Below are 24,228 nucleotides of genomic sequence, written 5' to 3'. Positions count from 1 at the left end.
CTATAAAAGACAGGAGTATCATCTACCAACATATGACATGATTAGGGTTATTTGATAAACTGTTCACTTACAAGTTTTAAGATGTACTTACAATACCCCCTGCCTACAACTGGTGCCTTTTGCCCCAGCTTGGTTGGGAAATGTTCCTTTAACACACGGATGGACAGAATGTACATGACAAACTAGTGAAAAACTGACAATTTCTCAAAAGTAAAGTGTAAGTAATGTCATCTAACTTTTAGCCAGTTTTCAGGAGTCTCTGTCTCGCAAGATCGAACGATAGATTTTAATTAAGCAGTTACTTACCTAGTTGTTATTTTGGTCAATATGATGTCATACTGCTGTGATGGAATATGAGGAAAGAAAAATCAACCTAATCTACTTTAGCCTCTAAAAAATAGAATCAAAGGTCTGGGTCCTGGTGGGCTCCTGTTTCTCCTTCAACTATGTATCAGCCCCTCATTAAAAAAAAAAAGAAGAAAAGAAAGAAGAAAAAGAAGGAAACGCTGGGGCAGAAGACTCATTTCACAAAGCATTCTTAATACACGTTTAGATCATCTGAGAGGTAGCATAAAACACCAGAAAAAATGTAGGTTTTTGATTTAGACACATCAGGGTTCGACTCTAGTGCTGCCACCTACTACTTGTGTGACACTAGGCAAGTTATTTAACGTTTCTTAACCTTGTCTTGCTCACGGAAGGGCCTGTGTTGTGTCGACTCCCCAGTAATGTGTGGAAAGGGCCGCCCCGCTTGATGCCCGGTGAGCAGTATATGATAGCAACATCTGTACAGCATAGTTGCCCCGGGCCTTCATTTGACATTTAGGTGCGGCTTTAGGGTCTACGATGGAGTTATCTCAGAGTGCAAATGAAGGGCCAACTCATCACTTTAATGGTCTGACAAGGGAAAGTTTCTTGCCCATTTTCAAAAAGCACACCCAGCTGAGGGCGAAAGCCGCTCGTGCGGAGCGCCCCGGTTTCAGCAGGGCAGTCTATGCAGCCTGGTTGGCGGGCTGAGTTTCATCCTGGTCGCTGTCTACGAGGCCGGAGGGCCAAAGGCAGACTCCCTCTCTCTGACGGCTACAAGTGTACTTTACAAGGCAAATGCTCACGAGTTCGGTGATCCAGGTTTTCCGAACTAAGTCAACAGGTGAACCACACTCGGTCATTTTCTCTTTTTTTCCTCTGAGGGTTAAGGGGCTCCTGCCATGTCCATGGCTCTCCTGACAGTATAAACCAAACCTCTCTCGCTTTAAACTCAAGTAGGAAAAGGGTACTAAATGAATAATAACAGTGGAAAACCCTAGATTACACAAAAGGCGAACCAGCCAAAAGCGGGTACCAGCTTTCATAGAACAGTATATTTTAAACCTCTGTGGTGCAAATGGTACCCTTTCAAATTTGGCTTATTGAACAAGAGGGAGACAAAGATTCAGGTGAAAACTGTACAGTTTAGAATGAATAAAACAAGGCTTCAGGCAAAATGCTTTCTTAATCTCTGGCTGTAGCATTTCGTGCCTCCCACCCCCAGCTACTACTATTTAAAGGGATCAGAAGGTGCCCTGACTCCAGTGAGGGAAACTTCAATCAAGGGGCAGACGCAGTGACACATGAGAGTGGTCTTCAACGTGTGCGTTCAGAAAAATGTCTCAGAATACAGATATTTTTATTATTGGACCCTACCAGAAAGCTTTTTGGGGAAGCTGTATTATGAACTGCTTTAAGAATCTCACCTCCTAAAAGGGTAGCAATTTTCCCAAAGACTGACGGTAAATTTATTAGAAAGTTAGGCTCTAGTTCGAAAACCACAATCCAGTTGCTATGGTAATAAAAAGACCCTTTTGTGCACTTATGCAATAAGAAAAAAAGGGTTAAAAAAACAACCAGAAATGATTGCACTATAATGAGGTAAAAGGCATTATGAGCAATAAGGGATTACCTTAGCTGAAGAGCTTTTAAATATTTTTATAATACTACAGATCTTCAACAAATCTTATTTTTATTAAAAATGAGAGACATAACATTTTGCCTTTTAGAGCAACTCACAGAAATGACCAAATGAAAGATTTTTAAAAAATGAATTATATAAAAAAAAATTATATATAAAAAAAATGAAGTGTAAATATATAAGATATACCAAAATCCAGCTGATCAAGCTGGATACCAAAATCAAGGCTGATTTTAAAAGTTTACTTTTGCTTATTTATTGGCCATTATTATGTAAAAAAAATGTACTGAAGTGCAATTCATTTGAACGCATAAGGAAATACTGAAACTGAATTACATAAGGAATATGAGAACGTGGTATTCCTAAATCTTAGTATCTATAAATAATATTAAACTGAGTAGTATTTCCTGGCATGGTGAATATTAGTAAACCATTTTCTAAGAAAACTGTGGTAAATCAATTCACTGAGGGGTAGGGTAAGCCAAGGAAATTTCTCATTGCCCATGATAACTGTTTTACATTTTCTAAGCAAATTACATGTATTACTGTATGACAGTCTTCAAAATATTAAAGATTCTGGGAGAACTACAACATAAGTGATGGAAGCCCTGTCTACAAAAATGATATGGAATAACCCACACTTTGTAATCACTGAAGTTTCTATGGCTGGGTCTTCCATTCGATAGCTGAAGTTTGAAAATTGCAAAAGAAAAAGGAAAAAGAAAGCAGAAGGGCTGCAATAAAACAAACAGAGAATCACTACTGTATCTCCAAGTCTACAGGAGAACTCTTACTTAGGCTGTGCTAGGTAGAACTGCTATTGCACACGGATAATAGGCCAAATTGTGTGCTGTAATACAGATATTTGTTTGCAACCAGGAATGTCCTATTACAGAGGCCAAAGGAATAAACTATGCTAGCTCCTTTCCATCATGGATCTTAAATCAAGACATGGATTTCTTGCTTATGCTGGCAAGTAACCCTATCAGTCTTTTCCATAACCTCTATTCAAATCCCTTCCGAACGGATGTTGAACACAAAAACAAGGTATTTCTTGGAACAAAGAATGTGAGCTGCCACAAGACACAAAGGCCATACCAATTCCCATGGACCTTTTCTAAAGCCGTAAGCATATGCCCAGATGATTACGTTACTGGCTTTTGAGATGGGGGTTTAGAAAAAGAAGAAAGGATACATGTGCAAAATCCACTATTCTCCAGTGTTTTATATAGCAATAAAAATGCACATTGGACTGAGGAAGAAATATCTTTTAATTTCCAATGCTGATTTAATCCAAACTTCACTTACCAACGCAAACCATGAAATATGTGTACATTTCAACTTCTTTCTACCCCTGGCCCTATCCTGCCTTTACATTCTCTATTAACTATAAAACCTGGGTTGTGTCCTGTAAGTCTCAAATACTCTGAGAGTTATTGAAGAAAAGAGGAAAGTGATCACAGTGTTAAGTATGACAGGCTACAAAAGGCTGCTGTATAGATTGCCTTCTAGTGTTTTCTAATTTGCACAGACACCTCCCATTCTTCATTTGTACCGACTCACATACATCCAGGGTTTAAATGATACCCATGCTACCTGTAAGCACCTTCAGGTTCCTGTCAGTGCTTTAAGTTCAATAAAGAAAAGCAGTTACTCTGTGGGTATTTTAAGTCAGAGGGGGCTGGAAGGCTAAGGAATGGTGTCAGGACATACAGCTGACCCTTGAACAACATGGGTTTGAATTGCATAGGTCCACTTATACATGGATCTTTAAAAATAAATACAGTTTAGTACTGTAAATGTATTTTCTTGTCCTTGTGATTTTCTTAATAACTCTTTTTGCTAGCTTACTTTATTGGAATACAATATATAATACAATACATGTGTTAACCAACTTTATACGGTAAGGCTTCTGGTCAATGGTAGGCTATTAGTCAAAAGTTGTATGTGGATTCTGGACTGCACTGGGGGTCAATGTCCTTAACCCCCATGTTGTTCAAGGATCAACTGTATGTACAGCAGGACTGCTCATGGTCACCATTAACAATCTCACCAAATGAGCATAGAAGATGGCAATTACATTTAGGGCCTTTTGGCCATGCAAGGGAGAGAGCAGCACCCAGAAGACCCTCTTATGCACATAATCTTATCATGCTCTCAAAGCCACTGGGCCAACCTTTTCCAAAACAACTTATCAAAAGAGTTCAACTGATGGAAAAACAAAGCTAGAAGCAGCTCTTTAAACATAATTTGATTCTGGGGCACCTGGGTGGCTCAGTCGATTAAGTGTCTAACTCTTGGTCTGGGCTCAGGTCATGATCTCCCGGTTCATGAGTTTGGGCCCTGCACTGTCAGTGCAGAGCCTGCGTGGGATTCTCTCTTTTTCTGCCCCTCCCCCACTTGTACTCTCTCTTTCCCAAACTTTTTTTCTTTTTCTTTTTTAAATTGGGGTGCCTGGGTGGCTCAGTCGGTTAAGCGTCCAACTTCCACTCAGGTCATGATCTCACGGTTCATGGGTTTGAGCCCCATTTTGGGCTCTGTGCTGACAGCTCAGAACCTGGAGCCTACTTCAGATTCTGTGTCTCCCTCTCTCTCTGCTCCTCCCCGACTCGTACTCTGTCTCTCTCTCAAAAATAAACATTAAAAAATTTTTTTAAAAAGACTAAAAATAAACAATAAATAAAAATAATTTGATTCTTTGAATTATTTTTGGATTTAGCCCAGCTTCTTCAATACTGCCAGCATCCCCTTCCTGTTCATTTGCTACTTTTAAAACTCCATAGAGATTTTAATGTGAACAACAGAGTGAATGTAGAATATGAATACACTTGTACATTTGCTCAGGCACTGATGTGTGACATCAGCAGTAACTGGATTACTTTACTTGGCATAGGAGTAAACATAACAGTATTTGTTTGTTTGCTTGAACCTGTAGCATAGAGTTCTTCAAGTCTTTGTTGCAAGTTTATATTACCATATTATTAAGACTTCCTCCCGAAAAGTAATGTTACTCTAGAAAAATTAACTGTTCAGTTTATGAACGTGATTATGTTTTACACACAGTTCAGCCTGCTCAGATAAATGCAGAAAGGACAAAATAAAGCAGTCCCAGATGGACCAATTTAGCATTAGATAATTCCATTGACAAAGCAATTTCTTAGCCAAAGCCACCACAAGATTAGTCTCATACACAGCGCTAGAAAATTCTAAATAAAGGGCAGTTGGTATTATCACTAGATGGAGGCTACACCAAGATCTCTTTCTTCCAAATTAGTTAGCAGCATACATCATAATTAAAATGTAATATAATTTACACAAGGTTTCTGAAACCAAGTATTATCCAACTTTCTAAAGCATTAATTTCTGGAAAACACAGTAGTTTGAATGGCAGATTCAGCTTTTCTTTGCATTAATCTAAACATTACTTAAAAAAATTTTTTTTAAATGTATTTATTTTTGAGAGACAGAGAGAGTGAGAGAGACAGAGCATGGGAAGGGGAGGGGCAGAGAGAGAGGGAGACAAAGAATCTGAAGCAGGTTCCAGGCTCGGAGCTGTCAGCACAGAGCCCGATGCAGGGCTCGAACTCACGAACTGTGAGATCGTGACCCGAGCTAAAGTCAGACGTTTAACTGACTGAGCCACCTGGGTACCCCTCTTTGAATTAATCTAACCCCCAACATGCAACTTTTTTCTTTCCCAAATGGCCTATTGCAGATACTGTAAGTGATCTCTCTGGAATCCTCTTCAAAATCCTCATTTTCAATGGTTTAATTTCTTTCTGCCTCAAATCTTAAAAAAAGAACTAAAATTTCAAAATATAAGAAAAAAATGGAAACCATGGAAACAATCCTTTTTTCCAAGGTTTTTATTGGTCTTGGGTTTATGATCTAAAAAACAATAGTATTCCTAAGGTTTTTTGCTATTAATATTCTCTAAGATAGAAAAAATATTTTCCAAACTTAGCATTCTCTTATTGCTAACTTTTGTGCATCTTTCTAGAATTATTTTCTCAAAAAATGAAAGTGATTTAAAGCTTGCTTTGAAGATATCCTAAAATCGTTTTAAGAACTTGCTTTATGGACTGTGAGCTTTATAATACATTCTGAAGTTGGAAAGATAACAGGCTCTACAAGTAGAGGGTGAGCACCTATTTCAGACCCACACTGAATTCAGACCTGAAGACTTCCTGATGTTAACACTGAACACTCTCCATCACAAAGATTATCAATTGAAATTCAGTTTGCATGTACTGTGCTCAGAAGCCCATCTCAACACCATTTCATGATTTATTTTAAATTTACAGACATCTAGTTATTAACAGATGTATCCCCTGTCCCCAACACTCAACTATTAGAGCTGTCCCTCACCTGCCCCTCTTCACAGTGCAACTCCTCATGGTGGTGGGCTCTGTGAGGTTTACTAAGCAATAAAATCGACTCCCATTTTCTCACTAGAAGAAAGGAGTAACTTTTCCCTATTACACAGTGTGTAAGGTTTACATTTATTTTTTAAACATTTAAAGTTATGTTTTAATCCAGTGCCATGTTAAAAATTTATATCAATGGGATTATTAGGGGAAAGGGCTAAACCAATACTTTCTTAGAAGAAAGGTATTTGAAGAGACAAAAGGGAAAACCCTTTAATCACAGGAAGTGCTATTGTTTTACACTTGATATGGACCAGGTATTTCTTTGGTCTAATCCTGAAAAAGTACAAATTACACACATCCCCACACTTTCAAAATATGCCAAAGAATTATTTATTAACATAGGACTTACAGATCACAAAAGAGAGTGGTACAGAAGAGCTGGAAAAGAAGTCATCAGAATAAGCATGCAGATCAGTATTTGCAGAGGAATATACCAAAGCAAGTTCGAAAAGGCACATTCACACAGAAAATGTCTAAATTGAAAAAAAGACATCAGAAAAGCAGCCAAAAAGAAAAAAATACTGATAATAAGGCGCTGATTAAAATACAACGATTTTCAATGTCAAAGAAGAGCTACTTTACAGGTAGGTAGGGAGCTACAGAAGTCTCGCTAACCCTTTGAGAGTGTCACAAATGAGGGTAAGCTCTTGCTGCCAACAAAACCAGATGATTGTAATGACTGCACATCAAGATGCTTTGGGGCCAGATTAAATTTAGTGGTGGGGATAAAGCAGCCTAGATGAAATTATATTGCAGCAAGGGCCCAAAGGGTTAAATGTAATAATACGCAGAGAAATCAGGCAATGTTATTATTAGTATTATCTACCTTCCATACAAAGAATAATTGTAAGAGTTAAAAGAGACAGTATCCCTTTCAGAGTTAAGTTAGGGTTTCTCAACAACACTAAGGTCCAGAGATAGCAATTTGCTAGGTTTTATTCTCTTTTCATCAGCCCATTTTTTATTTCTCCAATAAGAAGTTATCTTTAACCCTCAGACCAAGAGAGCATGAGATACTGCAGTCAATGTGAGGATAAAGAAAAACCAAACTGCGTTGAAGAAGTCCCTGCCATTTACCTTCTACAGTACATTTATGCAGCAGTTTTGTCCAACAACAATATAGCCCATTGGTCAGACATCAACCCCTTGTGACAACCGCTCTAAAGGGATACTGCTCTTTCTGACAGGAGGTTTACAGATTAAAAAGAGGAAACAATATGCTTTTAAGGATATCCTCAAACTGAAGAGACTTGGCTTGAACATTACAGGTTCCAAGCTGGGAATGTTCCAAACATACATAAAAGAACATGTGCACAGAAGATTATTTTAACAGGTCAATCAGAACAAGCTCAGTCAAAAGACCTCCCCTCCCCAAATAAAATGGAAAAATTTTAAAAGAAGGAAAAAGAAAGACATCACAAACCTGATTAGACTCATCTCATAAAGACATCTAGCTTGGCACTATGAAAGAATATAGATTCACTTTCAGAAAAATAGCTTCTAATTAGTAACTTGAGAGTCCAGAAGGCTAGTATACATGTTATGAGATTTTTAAATAAAAATCAAATATTGTTCAAAAAAACAGAGCACTCTGCAACCAACCACGGTGGCTCAAGCAGCTCGTACAAAAAAGAGAAACAAAATCACCCTATCAAACAAAGAGCAGCAAAAAAATAGGAAAACGTCTGAGGAAAAGTACAAAAAAAGGAAGTCAACAGTCAGGGGCACAAGGAGCCCCGCAGACAGCCCACCGCCCTTAGACAAAGCCTCAGCAAGCCGCCACGGGAGACACACACGGTCTCTGAACACCTGCTCTCGATTCGGCACCCCGTTTAAGGATACCTCCAACATTTCAATAGCCAAAGGATGGAGGCGATTTTGTTTTCTGACTTACCAATGTGATCTATGCAAAAGCCGTAATACTCTTTAACATTTCTGCTGGAATCTGTAAACTTGGAAGTGTCTTACATGTCCCTCTCTAGTTAGAAAAACAACAAACCCTTCATATGCATAATACGTTTTCTAGAATAATACAGTAATACTGAGATAGTTCTCATTATTAAAGGCCACAAAATGGGTTTATCTTTCTATATAACATAGCAAATAACAAAACAAAATAAAAACGAGGACACTTGGGAATCTAGATTTTATGTCAGGAAGTTGGACTAGAGAATAAACTGCTACATGTAAATCCATACAGAATTTAAAGAGGGCTCCCTTATAGGATGTTTTCAAACATTTTATGAGAAAGTGAGTAGTTACCCTATTCTACCATCTACAGATGTGTTACAATTCAATACTTTCAGTAATAGAGTTAACGCTGAAAACCGTACCTGAACTCCACTAACGACTCATGCCCTCCTCCTTGCCAGACCCTGGCACACAGGACATCCACACACAAGCTCTTTCCATCCTCTCTTGTGGGGGTGTGGCAAACCACAGTACGACTGGCTAAACTAATTTTTACTAAGACTTGGCCTAACAAGAATCAGTTCTGTCAGCCAAACAGAATACTATATTGGCCGCTGCCAAACAGACCCAAGAGAAGAGAAAAGGAGAGGAAAACACTGACCTCACTCACAGAAATGGAGGAACAGTACCCACACTGCAAAAGTCTTTATAAAATTCCTGGTGATGTAGGGTTCATTTAGCAGTGGATTTTTATGTGCCTCTAACACCAAGTTGGGGTTAGAGTTTGAAAATAAAAACATTTTAGCTATCCAGTCTAAGTTCCAGAGTACTCATGGGATCCATATATCCAAGTACCCACAGAATCTAATTTAAACACTGCTTCAATGGGACTGGCAATGAAGAGGTTATTAGAAATCCATTAAGGTTAAGAGCCAGAGCCTTACTCTACTATAAGTCAACACCCACCGAACCATCTTTGAAATCTACATCACCATTACCAGAGTAGTCTCACCAATTCCTCACCTGCAGCAGGAGGATGCTGGCCACTAACTGTTGGTAAATCCAAAGAGCTATCAGACATGACATGCTTAAGATCTCCTCCCACATCAGCCAGTTTCATGTCAAACTGAACAGAGAGTGCATCTTCAGAGTCCTCCTTGCCAACACTGCTGCCACCAATGGAAGGGAGATCCAAGGACTTCACTGAAGCAGAGTCTTCTTTGGTGTGTCTGAAAGCCACTGATTTCTCACCCAGAGATTTGTCTGAGTTCATGGAAGAAAATTTACTAGAGTGGAAGTCAGCAAAATCATCATCACTTTTTCCTGAAGGGGTATTATCCTTCAGTTCTTCAATACCCAGTCCAGATCCTTCCAGAGAAAGTTGTTTGAAGACATCGTATTTGGTGGACGTGGCAGCGGAGTTCTGTCCACTCTTCACTGTGCTGCTCAAGCTGCCACTTAGAGGAACAGGACTAGCCTCCTCTTTAAGGGCGTCATATTTATCATCTGCCTTTTGCTCAGATGAAACAGAGCTATTACTGAAAGCCATAAAATCTGCAAAGTCATCCTGTTCCCCAACAGATGCTGGACTAGAATATTCCCCAAAAAGGTTGAATTCTCCAAAATCATCAGCCAAACTAGACATCTTAGTTGATGCCAGTGCTGTCGTAGCTGCAGCAGATCCTGTTGGCTGTGGCCGTGTGGAAACAGATTTGGATGCACTAAAAGCAGCTGAAAAAGATAATGGTTTCTCGCTGCTGCAGTTAACTGAGGAAAACATATCAAGGTCTGCTAAGTTCAGAGGATTCTTCACTTGTGTTTGTTGTTTCTGTTGTACAGCTCCTGAGGGGAAGGATGCTGGAAAAGTTTGGTCTTTTGTTGGTGGCTCTAGTGGTGATAGACTATCGGCAGTTTTAAAATCGGTGAAACCGTCATCAGTGCTCGCAGATCTGAATTCTGCAAAGTTTTCTCCTGAAAGAGAAAAACACGGCAAAATAAATAAGAATGCTGAGCTGAACACCACATGATGCACAGCATATTAAATTACAAGCATACTTTTAAAGACTTGCCCCTCACTAGCTTGACATCATTCAACCACAGCTTACACCCTACCAAAACAGCTCTTTGGACACTACACATCTGTTTCCATGCCAAAGGCTAGTGATACCAAAATAAATAAAAATCAAACCGAGAGCACCTAACCATGTCAGTTTCGTTTGCTCATTTTAACGTGATACGTGTCCTAGTGCCATACCCTTCAAGTGGCCAAAAGCACTGCTCTCAGGACTTTTTTCTCACTACAGCCAGCTGGCCAAGCACACAAGAAAGGAAGAAATGGGTGCTGGAGGTTCCTGAAGAGAGAGACATTAAGATGATCCTTTAAAGATAAAATGTTTTACATGGTGATCAATCAGGAAAAAAGTATCATGGGTGCTCTAGTGAAGTATTACAAAAAATCCTGCATCTAATATTTAGGATGTGAAACACCTTGCTCAACTAGGTACTTCAAGCATACTGTTAGATATTAAGTGGTCTTGCTCAAGTACGTGGAGGCATTAATTTGAAGCTAACTTTGATGAAAAATTATGAAAAGGTATCTACTTATTTGCAAAGCATTCATTCCAGCTAAGGACACATTTTAAAGTGGCTTCTCTATATAACAAATAAGCCGAATCTCACAGAAAAAGAATCTGTGAGCACTTGGGCTTATCTCGAAATCAGCCATGTCACTGTACCAACTAGTAATTACTCTTATTTATTAAAATTCAAAAGGATTTGAATAAATACCAACTCCACTATTAAAAATTTCAAGGGACACTATTTAAACTTTATACTGTGCTACTCTGAAAAAGGAGTTACTGAAATGTTTTGTTATTATTTTTTAGAGAAAATAGGTACTAATGTGTTTCTAATAAACAATTAAATAGACTCAGTTAAGATGTTGATAAAAATCTGAATCCATGATTCTAAACAGAGTTTCTTTTCTTTATTATGAGAGTGACGTTATCACTCTTAAGTATGAGGTTAGGAAACAGATGATCTCAATTTTTCTAATGGTGTCTGAAGGTCTTCCATAAAATCTACTAGATTTTACCAGGTAGTGAAAATCAGAGCTAAACCAAATATAAACATAGCTACACCAACATCACTTATTATTTAAAAATATTAATGCTATTCTAAAACATAGGCTGTAATTCTTCATCCATTTTTCAAATTCTATTTGTCCCTAAAAATGAGATCTAGAGACATATGAGCCATAAAAGTGTACTTCAAACCAAAATCTGATTCTTAAAACTGTCATTATAATAAAACAGCCTTTAAATATTTAGTGCTTATAACACGATAATACTTTAATATAAGAAAAAAGCACAGGAAACAATGGAAGCTGATTTTTTCCTCTTAATCTGAGGCTTAATTCACCAGCATAATTTATCAACACAGAGAAATCTATTTAATATTATTAGGGAAATTTTAGAAAGAGAGGAACAGCATTCATAATTTCTGTATTTTAAAGTTTTTAAGACATACCACTAATAAGACTAAAGTCAATTTCACAAATTGACAGGAGAAGCAGATGTAAAACTTAAAAAAATTACCCTGTTTTAGGTAAGTATATCACTGATAATATTTGTATCATTTCCCTAAACGCAAACGTCATAAGCAGCCGATTTTGTCAGTCTAAATTTTTGATGTGCTACTTTGAAATATCTGTGAAATTGACAAGTTTTGTTTTGTTATTTTTAAAAAGAAATCACCACAGCAAACTAAACTTACTGAGGAATTGTAAACGTTTCCATTAGAAATGTAAGCTGGGTGAAAGGGTCAAAAAGAGATAAAATGGGTGGGTTTACAAGTTCAAAAGCAAAATGAATTTGGGAGCAAATAAATTAGTTGCAGTCATTGGAAGCTTGCATATCAGAGGGTACATTAATCCTCTGAATCCTTCTGAATCCTCATAAGTTCCCCTCTCTACTTGTCACTTTTTACGTCCTAAAAACATTTCAAAAGAGATCACATTTGTCATCAAAATGTAAGCAGTACCTTAGTGCTGCTTTTATAGTACTTTAGTAACAGAACCCCAGATTGTTGCTGACATTTTTGTTGGTGTGCTTTCATTCCTGACTTAACTTTAAGGACTTCCAGTAGAGGTGCCAACTTTTTGTTCATTTTAGAAGAATATATTTTATTTTATTCTCATTAAAAATACATCGGCCTGAATGCATCAAGTGTGTTGGTGTCTTAGAATTTACAAAAAATTCATATAGTATTGTGTTCAGAACTGTGCGTTTTGTAGGTTACTAAGTGACAGAGCTTAGTGATATTTCCTTTTTTCCCAGGAATAATACCCCTATGATATGATCATTAATACCACACTACACAAAAAACTCTGATAGTAAACCATGCTCTTTACTCCAAACTCAGTTTGGTCCAAGAGGTGATGAAAGAACTGCTAGGAGTCAAAGACCAATTAACAAGCCAAAAGTTCCTGTAGGGTTTTATCTCTGTACTCCTAGTGCCTAATATAGGCACTGAGGAACAAAGTTATTACATCCTAAAGGCTTGAATGCAACAGAAGGAAATACTTCTAGAACCTGACAACTATAAGGGATTGAATATTTTTTTTCCAGTGTTTTATTTATTTTTGAGAGAGAGAGAGAGAGAGAGAGAGAGAGCGAGCGCGCACACACGAGAGCATGTGCATGAGCAGGGAAAATGTGGGGTTGGCGTTGGGGGGTAAGGGGGACAGAATCCCAAGCAGGCTACCTGCAGAGAGCCCACACGGGGCTTGATCCCATGAACCGTGAGACCATGACCTGAGCTGAAATCAAGAGTGGGACATTTAACCGACTGAGCCACCCAGGATTCCCAAGGAATGAATATTTTTAGGACAGGTGGATTTTTCCTTTTTAGAGATATTTAAGTAGTACACTTTTTCCTTGAACTTTTACTCCTACATTACCTTTCCTACAATCTCCTCTCATCCCCCTCCCTTGGACAGAAGGGTGACAACAAATGAGCGAAGGATATTCTAAATTTGAGCATTCAGTACACAAAGACAGTCCCCAGGAAGAAATCCTCATGAGAGTATGCAAATTTCGTAGCATGTGCATTTAAACTCTGAAGGACATGATTTGACCTATGGATTATTTAAACCCTACACATCCGGTTAGGATTTAACCACAAACATAACTTTCGGTCTTCACACATACGGTTCTTAAACTATCATTCTGTATTCCCTTCTACTCTCTTTAAGCCCTTCTATAAATCCCTGTTACTTCATCTTATTAAATTATAGCCACGTTTGAAAATCTTGAAAAGACTGGTTGCTGCAAAACTTCTGCACAGTCCACAGATCGCTGCACTGCCAACAGTTCCAGTTCTTGTTAAACATTAAAATAACTGAGGACAGTCACAGCCTTCCATTTGATACAGAAGTCTGTCCGGGCTTGAAGGTTTCCAGTGAAAGGGAACATAACTAGCTTCAGAAGAAATTGCCTCAATTTGGAGTTTGCCCTAAATTTTAGAAAAGAATTTCCAATAACTGAACCATATTTTGTTTCCTTGTAATTTCCAGAGGCACAAAGCCAAAAAACCTCACCCACACAATATAATAAAGACATGTTCAGGAATGTCCCTGAAAGAATCATCAAAAATATCTTTTATTAAAAACTGAGGGGAGCCTGGCTGGCTAAGTCAGAGGAGCACATGACTCTTGATCTCCGGCTCGAGGTTGAGACCCATGTTGGGTGTAGAGTTTACTTAAGAATAAATGAATAAAATTTTTTAAAAATTGAAATTTATCCATTTAAGGAATCAAAAACTTACCTGAAGTTTTACCCTCTGCTGTCTGTTCAAGTTCTCTGAAAGCACTGTATTTATCACCAGGCTCTATGATGAAAAGACAGAGTCTATTAAGAATACGAAACTTGAGATTAAAACTCAAGGAAATAAGTAAGGCGGACTGGGTTAACCGCACATACTTGACAAGTGGTGTAAGCATTTTATACATTTCTCATAAAAGGCCACCATTAAAAAGGTTTACATTCATAGGTTACATTCATAAGTTTGTGAACTGACAACGTGTTTTTACCTCCAAATGGAATGTTACTTTCAGAGGATTTGTCAGCTGCAATTCCTTTAAACACAGCATACTTATCCATCGAAGCTGATGCTTTAGTGCCAGGAAGGGGCATCAACAAAGAAGGGGTACTAAAAGGGAAAATGAAATATTTCTTAATGACTAGAACATTGAATCCTTCCCTTATCATCAAGTAGGAGCTTAGAATTAAAATGGCAAGTAGGTACCTGATTAAAATTCATGGTTCCCTGCCTTAAAACTCAGAAACTATATATATTCACCACAGAGGTTTAAACTCTTTCTTTTGGGAAAATATATTGAAATGCCTTCCATGTGAGAGGGATTATTGATTATTGATTATTGATTATTTCAAGATGGGTCAGACCGATGCTGACCATCTAATCATCTTTATAAACCACAAAAACAATTGGAATGGCACTGGAAATAGATTCTCATAGAATGATGACCTCCTAGAATGTTAACTTAAGGTCCGTAACACTGGAAAAGTAAACTGTTCCAAATATGTAAACCCAATATTTTAGAGTAAATTATGTTAACCTTAGTACAAATCATTCTTTAAAATGGGTTCAGAATGCAGAGGTGGAATAGTTAAGATAAAAATCTATTTATGAAATGTTGTTCAAGCCAGGATGTAAATTGTTCTTATTTGATCTTATTGCATTGCTTACTGGCAGAAGTTCACACATCTGATAAGCAGCGGTGGAGTTAATACAATTTACATTTTTACAAGGATCACATCAGCGGTTCCAGAAGCTATCTTTGTAGCAAAACAACAATCACTTCAAAATTAGATAAAGATACTTTTGCCTGTGGACATATTTCTCGCTGGATGGAAAAATAGTGTAATGAGTAGTATCTGTGTGGGTAATTCTTGGATGGCTTAAACACATACTATAAAAGCATTGCCTTTTTTTTCCTTCTTATCACACCCAGGCAGCTCCCTGGAAGAACAACTTTACATATGAATGACTACCTTCCCCCACTAGTTTGTGTCATTCAATACCACACACACAAGTTATAGAAATGGATTTCTATTGAGTTCTTTGCCCTGAAGCAAAAATCTTTCCACAGTCATTTAAATCGTCTTATCAGGAGCCTACAAGCAAGGTAAAAAACCCAGCTCTTGCACAGGCATGCTAATGGAGGTCCACAGTGCTTTAGGACTCAGTGTATCAAATATTAGAATTTCACATCACTACCAAATAGCTGCTACATATTTGATCTTGACAAACAGGTCATTGCCTATACATCATAGGTGGATTTTTAAGTTTCATAAGTAATTAAACTACAACTCATTGAACAGCATGTTACATATAAATAAAAGTAATTAATATTTGAGAAAAAACATCACAAAGTTGAACAATCAATTTGTTTTTCATGAATAGCCAACTTTAGTTGTGGTCTTATAAAGCCCATTGGTAAAATCTTCTACTAAATGTGACATTTAATTGATTATTATTGTTTAAAATTCTTTTCAGAATTGGCAAAAAAATAGAGGAACTCCAAGGTAATGAAATACTGACGGAAGTCAACAAAATAAAATTCCACTCAAAAAAAAGCAGACTCAGACTGTAATTTTATGCATATTACAAATGAGTAATTCATTCTAGTTCCCTGAAATTATTTAAAAAAACCCAAAAAACCGTAATCACCATGACAGTGTTTATGCCAGTTATATAAAGTAGTTATCTATTCCAAACATGAGAACTGTTACTTCTACTCTTTAATACTAATGAAAGGTACTCAGTGAGGAGGCATACTGTTTTAAAATTTAAGAACCTTAAGAGAATTTGGCCAAAAAAAAAAAAGTATTTGCTTTTTCTCTAGTGAATCCATTTGTTTTACAACCACTCCGTGTGGCTGTAGTAGATGCTTTTACTTAGTTGCTTACCCTGCTAAATGTAGAGACATTTTAGAAAACAGGCGTGAGCGATGGAAATTTGATCAAGGCAAAAGGACCCACAGCGACCACCTGGCTGAATAGACATGCCCATGGGGTGACCACCTCAAATTATCTATAGGCCCTAAGGGACCAATGGGCTACTTACAACCAGGCAGGCACAGTTACCAAAAAGGGCAAATTCCATTCTTCACCAGCCATAACTACTCCTCTTCCCCCTTTAAAAACGGCCCCTACCCACTGCCTCCTGGCAGATGGTCTCTCCTTTGCAGTCTTGCCTGCCCCTCCCTTGCAGTGTATTCAGTAAACTATCTTTGGGTGAATCCTTTCACCTCCCCACATCACCAGCTTCCACCAGATCATTGCCTGGCATTTGGGGGCTCCCATCCGACTGGACAGACACCACACTAAATACAGCCATTTAAAAAGTAAAATGAAACTAACCAACTCAAACCCCTACTACACCTTAATTCTTTGTGAACTGTTTTATTATCAGTGCCCCATATCTGTGATGTTTATTGTTCTAAGCTCCCCAGTGCCCAGCACACAGTAAGTATTTTCTGGATGGATAAATGAAAGACATTGCTGACTTCCAGATCCCCTTTCATGCTGGCTCAAGTGCTCTTTCTCCTTTGACATCCAGTTCAACCCTGAGCCTGACCAATTTCTCACACGCACACTTTTCAGTGCCTAACTCTAAACCCAGAGTACACCTCATCATCTCACAACAGGATTACTATGGCAGCTGAATTTATCCCACACAGTACCAAGATCACTTTCATCATGCCACTTCTTATTTCTAAAATGCTTGACAGATTACGTCACAAATCCTAAGACATCCCACATTGGTGCTGCCCTTAACTAATGAGATTTTTTTCACAGACTAACAATACTCTCTACTCCAGCCTACTTCTAACACCATACTTGCCTTTTCATCTTCTCTGAAAAATAATGCCCATTTTTTGCTTTAAAATGCTGCCCAAAGCAGTCTCATTTAAGCTCAGCTATTTATACCATGATTTAATAAATATCCCTTAAAATAAACTCATAATATGCATTACAGATCATAAACTAGGGAATTCATTATACATGTACACACACACACACACACACACACACACACACACACACACTGAGGGACCAATTCTAAGAGAATTTCATCAGATAATATAAATACTGAGATAAAACTAAGCTTCTTTACAGCAGGAACTGTGCTTTCTGCTTCTGTATTTCTAGTGCCTACCCCAATGTCTGGCATACAGCAGATGGTAAGTAAATGTTTTTGAATGAGTAAATAAACAGTGAATGTGGATTCTTAGACATGAGCAAAATGTTTTCATGTAAGCATGGAAGTAATCAAGTCAGAACTGAAAAACAAGTCTACAAAGTATGACTGTGTATGAAAGTAAACTATTATGTGGAGATAATGCCACACAAAATTGCTAATATTCCATATATCTCAGGTCTGGCCACCATCTTACAACTTTCTATGCCCAAATTTCAATTCCATCTACTGAGTGTTTTTTTCCAGAGGAGTAAACCACTAATTTGGTCAATCTGGTTTATAACCTTCATGCTACATCACACTCACCCAACAAACCTTTATTAATTATATATCATGGCTAAGTACTACATATGTAGCCGTGAAAGACTATCTTCAGGGATGACAGCCAAGTGAGACAGAGAGTCAGATAAACCAGTAATTATAATCAGGGCACAGACGTCCAAAATGAACCAGGGCAGTAAGTGGCCCTCATCTTTGAGGTGGGGACTGAAGTGGTGGGGTTAGTAAAAACTTCCTATGTTAAACTGATTTTTGAAATAGAACTAGAATTAACTATAGAGAGAATTTCAGATTGAAGAAGGTAAAGGGTCAGAAGCCTGAAAGAGCATTAGTCTGGAGTTGCTCTGGCATGGTTGGGACATGAGCTGTAGGGAAAGGGCAACAGTCAAGAGACTAGGCAGGAGCAAGATCAGACACAGCCTTTTTCCACGGCAAGCAGAGAGTACAGAGTCGATGGTGGTTAAAGGAGAGAGTGAGGAGCCAAAAATAAATAGCATGTTTCTGATTTGGTGACTGGACATGGTGACATGATTCACCAAGGGAGGGAATGCTAATTTAACAAATTTTTATTTAGCTTTGAGTAGCAAAATAATGAATCTAATTTTATGCAGGTAATGTGAGATGCCTTGGGTCATTCAGATATGTTATAGATAGCAGAACTTACACATTTTATTCAAAGGAAAAGATCTGAAAAATATTACGTGTCTATCAGGTCAACATGTGTGTGCTGGTGTAGTGGGCTTGGAAATCCCAGTACTTTATAGTCCCACCACTCAAATATTTCTATGTGTCATTCCCTATAATACCTATCCCTTGGTTCTTGTTACAGTGTACATGCAGGAAGCGTCAAAAGATACTCATTTCGTTAAAATGGAAAAGATGAATGATACTGCACAAACAAGGAACATTAGAAAAATGATGCATGTATCCTGACAAAAACAAGTTCCAAAAATAATTGAAGAAATTCATATTGCTTGCTCAAAGCCTGGTATATTCTACTCTGTGGAAGAAGTACTATCTAAAAACTTTTAAAAAATGGTGGAAAGGTATTGGCGACATATTTAGATTTCTGAATTAGGATTTCTGTGGAGAATCAGCAGTACATTATATTACAAAAATATCAAATTATGTTCCCCTGCCTAAAAAGTTTTTCAATAGCCAAAGGCTTGCATTTGCTACAAGTACATGAAGTCATCACTACAAAGGTGCACTCTGCTATAATCAGGTTTAGGACAGGCAAAAAAAAAAAAAAAAAATTAAATTAAATTAAAAAAAATATATATATATTAGCAAGCAGCTGTAAACTGGGAGGAAATGGTGGTGCTCAACTGTTAGGTGGACTAAGGGGAGAAAAGTTTCAAAGGTACAAGTATGAATAACGAGGGAATAATCAAGAAAAGCATGAGAGTAAGAAGTCTTAATTTTTCTTACTTAGGCTTCTTACTATTGATGCCTCTTTCTCAATTATTAAATACAATGTTAACTATATTCAGCTCTTTTCTACCTGCTTCCATGCTGGGAATTACTTGTTTTTGAAGAAGCAGGCAACTCTTGGAAATCACTGAATGAATCATCAAGGGATCCTGACTTAGAAGCATCTTGAAAATCCTGGAAGTCGTCTTCTTCTGGTTTTACCACCTAGGTTTGTAGAGGACATTTAAATAGAAAGACTGAATTGATAAAATAGTAACTAACAAATCCATAACTGTCAACCTCAAAAATTACCTTTTAAATCTCCCCATTTAGGTACCTATATTAGGTAGGTGTGACTGCCTAAGTTTAGAAGAATGCACTTTAGGGGCACCTGGGTGGCTTAATCGGTTAAGCATCCAACTTCAGCTCAGGTCATGATCTCTCAGTTCGAGGGTTCGAGCTCTGCGTCGGGCTCTGTGCTGATAGCTAGGAGTCTGGAGCCTGCTTCAGATTCTGTGTCTCCTTCTCTTTTTGCCCCTTCCCTGCTCATACTCTCTCTCTCAAAAATAAATAAACATTAAAAAAATTTTTAAAAAAAAGAACGCACTTTAGATATAATACCAATTCAAGTATCTAGGACAAGAATCTGTCTTGAATTTTTAGATACTCTCTTGCACAAATTGTAAAAGACTGTTTAAAGAACTAATCTATACAATTTTTAAATAGACAAATTACATTTAATAGATTACTGCCATCTTTAAAAAAACATTTTATACATGATGTAAATTACATGTGTGATGCAAGCTTGTTATAATCCATCATGTGTATGTATAAAGTCAACAGTGAACACTGACTCCTAATCACATGATAGTTCATTTGTTTTATTAAAAAATGAGTTTATACTACACTGTTCCGCTTTTTAAAAAGATATAATAATATCTATAAAGTGGACTTTTCCACGTTGCACATGTAATAGTTCATTCATTTTAATAATCAAATGTTTACCACTGTATTAATAAAGCAAATTTTATCTAACCTTCCTTTTTGTTAATGTTTATTTATTTTGAAAGTGTGAGAGAGAGAGCATGAGTGGTAGAGGGGCAGAGAGAGAATCCCAGACTCTACACTCTCAGCTCAAACCCATGAACCATGAGATCATGACCTGAGCCAAAATCAAGAGCTGGACGCTTAACCAACTGAGCCACCCAGGTGCCCCATAACTTTCCTTCTTTTTTTTTTTTAATTTTTAAAATGTTTATTATTTAATTTTTGAGAGAGAGAGAGAGAGAGGGAAAGGGAGAGAGAGAAAGACCAGTGTAAGCAGGGGAGGGGCAGAGAGAAAGGGAGACACAAAATCTGAAGCAGGCTCTAGGCTCTGAGCTGTTAGCATAGAGCCTGATGAGGGTCTTGAACTCACAAACCACAAGATCAAGACCTCAGCCGAAGTTGGATGCTTAACCGACTGAGCCACCCAGGAGCCCCTAACCTTCCTTCTTCTGATGGACATTAAGCTATTTATAACTGTTTACTCTAACAAACAATGCTATAACAAATATCTTTGCATATTTTTGCTAATTTAAGTTACTATTTCTGTAGGATAGATCCTTAATAGTTTGACTGCTAGGTCAGAAGATACAGACATTTAGAATTTAGGTAGCTATTACCAAACCTGCCTTCCAAAAAGGCTGTACCAACAAACTATTTTCCCCCACATTTTCACTAAACATTATGTTTTCTAAATTTTTTGCTAATCTGAGAAGTGAAAAATAAATGGAAGCATTTAAATTTCAGGTTTAGTAGCTTCCCCAAAAGACACAGTCTAGGAATTTAGTTAACCTTATTAAGCTTGATGTTTAAAACGTATATACTATAAGGAACTATAAACTTCTAGCCAAAATTCAAATCTCTTAAGGCTTAAGAAATTTCTTTTTTTTTTAAATAATAAAAAATTAATTTTGTATTATTTTAATACTGCCTAATTTTCACCTCCAATGTCCATCATAATACAGCAATCTTCTCTGCATCCTTGGAAAAAAGCTGCCCAGATTCACTTTCAGGGATTCTTTGGAATACATACAGCTTCTGCATTTACCTGATTCGCAGGGTAAGTTGGCATGAAGCCACTGGAAGCCTGGGCTGCAGCTCCCCCAACTGGTCCAACAAGGTTAATGCCCATGACCGGCTGTCCAAGGTTGAGGGGTATGGAGCCGGCAGGGCCTGAAGACATCCCAGTTGGCTGACTCACCGCAGTAGGCAAAGTCATAGGAAATCCACTTAAAGTTGGAACAGGAGCAGCTGGAAATTGGTTTAAAGCATCAGGACTCATGGCAGGAACACCTCTCTATACAGAGCAGAAGGAAAATGGAAACATTTTAGGGGACTGCAAACCACATACAGTCTAAATCCAGCAAAGAGAGACCTAAGTGTAAAATCTGTAATCCAGGTATGTTTCCACTTTGACTCCCAAAACTCATGAATTTGATATAAGAAAAGAACTTACAAGGTTAACGTAGACCTAGTATCAGGCAAAGAAATGGATGACATATAACAATTGTGGCAATGCACTCTCTGACATGTTTGGTTAATTCATTATAATCAAAGCATTTAAAGTGATTCTGTATTATGACAAAAATTGCTAGCAGATCAAGAACACTTTAAGGAATTTTAAACAAGGACTTCAAAAACATAAAGAGTCATTTCATCTATTACTAACTTTCAAGTTCATAAAGGATACAGTTAGGTCAGAGAATGTTAATATATTTAATAGTCTTTAAACAAAGGAACATTTTACTAGTATGTGCATGATGCAAACTGTACATTTTTGAAGTACTGTATCCTAAAAATAATCTAAACTTTAATATACAAGGAGTTCTACATGGTTGTAGTCAAAAGGATTTATATTGAAAAGTTATTTGATCTAACTTAAGAAACAGTCTCTTACCTGTGTTACCGCTATCATGGCGAGAACAGTATAAAGTTCTTCCTTAGTAAGTTTGCCAGGTGTAGTTCGATTAGCCAAGGCCCATATCTGTCCAAGAGTTTCCCTGGGCAGTCCAGATGACATCAGAATGGGATAAAGTTTAGCAGTATCTATTCCAGTTGGAGTCACTGTGATTTCTAAAATTTTTTTATAGGCATCTATCAAAGGAAAGACCAGATTACAAATGTAAACATATTATAAGTGATTGCTATTTTCTGTTGTCATTGTTGCTTATATAAGAATAATCTTGGGGTGCCTGGGTGGCTCAGTTTGTTAAGTGTCCTACTTCGAGTCAGGTCATAATCTCATAGCTTGTGGGTTCAAGCCCCAAGTTGGGCTCTGTGCTGACATCTCACAGCCTAGAGCCTGCTTTGGATTCTGTGTCTCTGTCTTTCTCTGTCCCTTCCCTGCTCACGCTCTGTCTCTCTCAAAAATAAACAAATATTAAAAAAAAATTTTTTTTAAAAGAATAATCTTAGGTCAAACTGCTTTAATAGAACTGAAAATGTGTCAGGGTTTGAACTGCTATAAAGATCATTCAATTGGAAATATCCAATATAATTAGGGTCTGGAGCTTAGAAGACAGGATGGAGCGTGGTAAAATGAAGATTTGGGGCCAAAGGTCAGAGAAAGTAACAACACTAAAATGGAGGTGGTATAAACAGATGCTTTGGACTTTATTTTTAATGTTTATTTATTTATTCTGAGAGAGAGAGAGAAGAAAAATAGCTCAAGCAGGTGAGGGGAAGAGAGAGAGGGAGAGGGAGAAAGAATCCCAAGCAGGCACTGCGCTGCCACTGCAGAGCTCAACACAAGGGTCAGACTCACAAACCGCGAGATTATGACCTGAGCTGAAATCAAGAGTCAGACGACTGAGCCACCTAGGCACCCCTAGATGCTTTAAAAGACAAGTTGTAGAATAATGATGGTGGGAATAGTTTGAAAACAGTGGTGGGGAGGCAAGAATTATACCAATACCACCTATCTCCTGCCTCAGTCAGAGTCTGTGAGAGAAAACATCACTGGGTAAGGTGCTATGGGAATAGAGCCTTCAGAGAAAGGCAGTTTCAGTAAAGGTGAGAAAGCAGAATACATGTTTGAAAAAAGGAAGGGACTGTTGGGAGTTTTTCCACAATAAAATGGGGTTTCCAAAGGACAAGTTGGGAAAGGCTATTAGAGACGAGGTTGTCATATAAAATTTAGGATGCCAATACTGCATGGGACACACTTCTGTACTAATTGATAATTTACTATTTACCTGAAATTCAAATTTAAATTTTTTAATGTTTGTTTATTTTTGAGAGATAGAAACCATCAGCATGTGAGCGGGAAAGGGGCAGAGAGAGAGGGAGACACAGAACCCAAAGTAGGATCCAGGCTCTCAGCTGTCAGCACAGAACCCCACGCAGGGCTCGAACCCATGAATCGTGAGATCATGACCTGAGCTGAAGTCAGATGCTCAACCGACTGAGCCACCCAGGTGCCTCTACATCTAATATTTAAATATGGATTATAGGTTAGTAGGCTGGCCATAAGAACACATATTTTGGCTAGGAAACTATGTGTGCATGTATGTTCACAAGGAGGGTACAAAATGAGTATAAGCTGGCAGAAAATGGACAGAACTCCAAAATTTACCAGATCTGGCTTTTTGTTTGTTTGGCTTGAAGACAGAGAAGAAGATGATGCAAATTATCTAATGGGCACTTGGAAGAAAACCTATTGTTTTTATGTACAGCTGAAGTCTCACAGGATTTGGGGAAATTAGCCTTTCAACTGAGTATGTGATAATGATGTAAAGTAGATATTACTGGTTTTTTTCCAAACAGAATTTCAGGGACCCTTGCATGACTTTTATTTAATCAAGCATAGAACTTTAGTCTAATGATCAATCTAGAAAACCAAAGATCTGATGAAAGTTACCTTTAGATTTCAAGGGGTTGGCAAAATAGAGCAAAATGAACAAGACACAATATATTAAA

General features: G+C 37.7%; 1 protein-coding gene across 34 annotated transcripts in view; it reads right to left on the bottom strand.

The window, feature by feature from the left end:
* Window positions 1–24,228, bottom strand: part of SYNRG (synergin gamma) — an 86,538-nt gene that overhangs the window by 24,846 nt on the left and 37,464 nt on the right. For all 34 annotated transcript variants that reach the window (XM_043583778.1, XM_043583766.1, XM_043583767.1 and 31 more), the window contains 6 exons: window positions 22,208–22,404; window positions 21,359–21,607; window positions 19,358–19,491; window positions 14,381–14,499; window positions 14,116–14,178; window positions 9,313–10,260 (listed from right to left, as the gene is read on the bottom strand). In XM_043583778.1, coding sequence (XP_043439713.1) covers window positions 9,313–10,260; window positions 14,116–14,178; window positions 14,381–14,499; window positions 19,358–19,491; window positions 21,359–21,607; window positions 22,208–22,404 — 1,710 coding nt within the window. The remainder of the gene's footprint in view (window positions 1–9,312; window positions 10,261–14,115; window positions 14,179–14,380; window positions 14,500–19,357; window positions 19,492–21,358; window positions 21,608–22,207; window positions 22,405–24,228) is intronic.

The sequence above is a fragment of the Prionailurus bengalensis genome, chromosome E1 (assembly GCF_016509475.1).
Source record: "Prionailurus bengalensis isolate Pbe53 chromosome E1, Fcat_Pben_1.1_paternal_pri, whole genome shotgun sequence".
Classification (NCBI taxonomy): domain Eukaryota; kingdom Metazoa; phylum Chordata; class Mammalia; order Carnivora; family Felidae; genus Prionailurus; species Prionailurus bengalensis.
The sequence above is the reverse complement of the archived record's forward strand: the minus strand, read 5'-3'. Positions and strand labels throughout refer to the sequence as shown.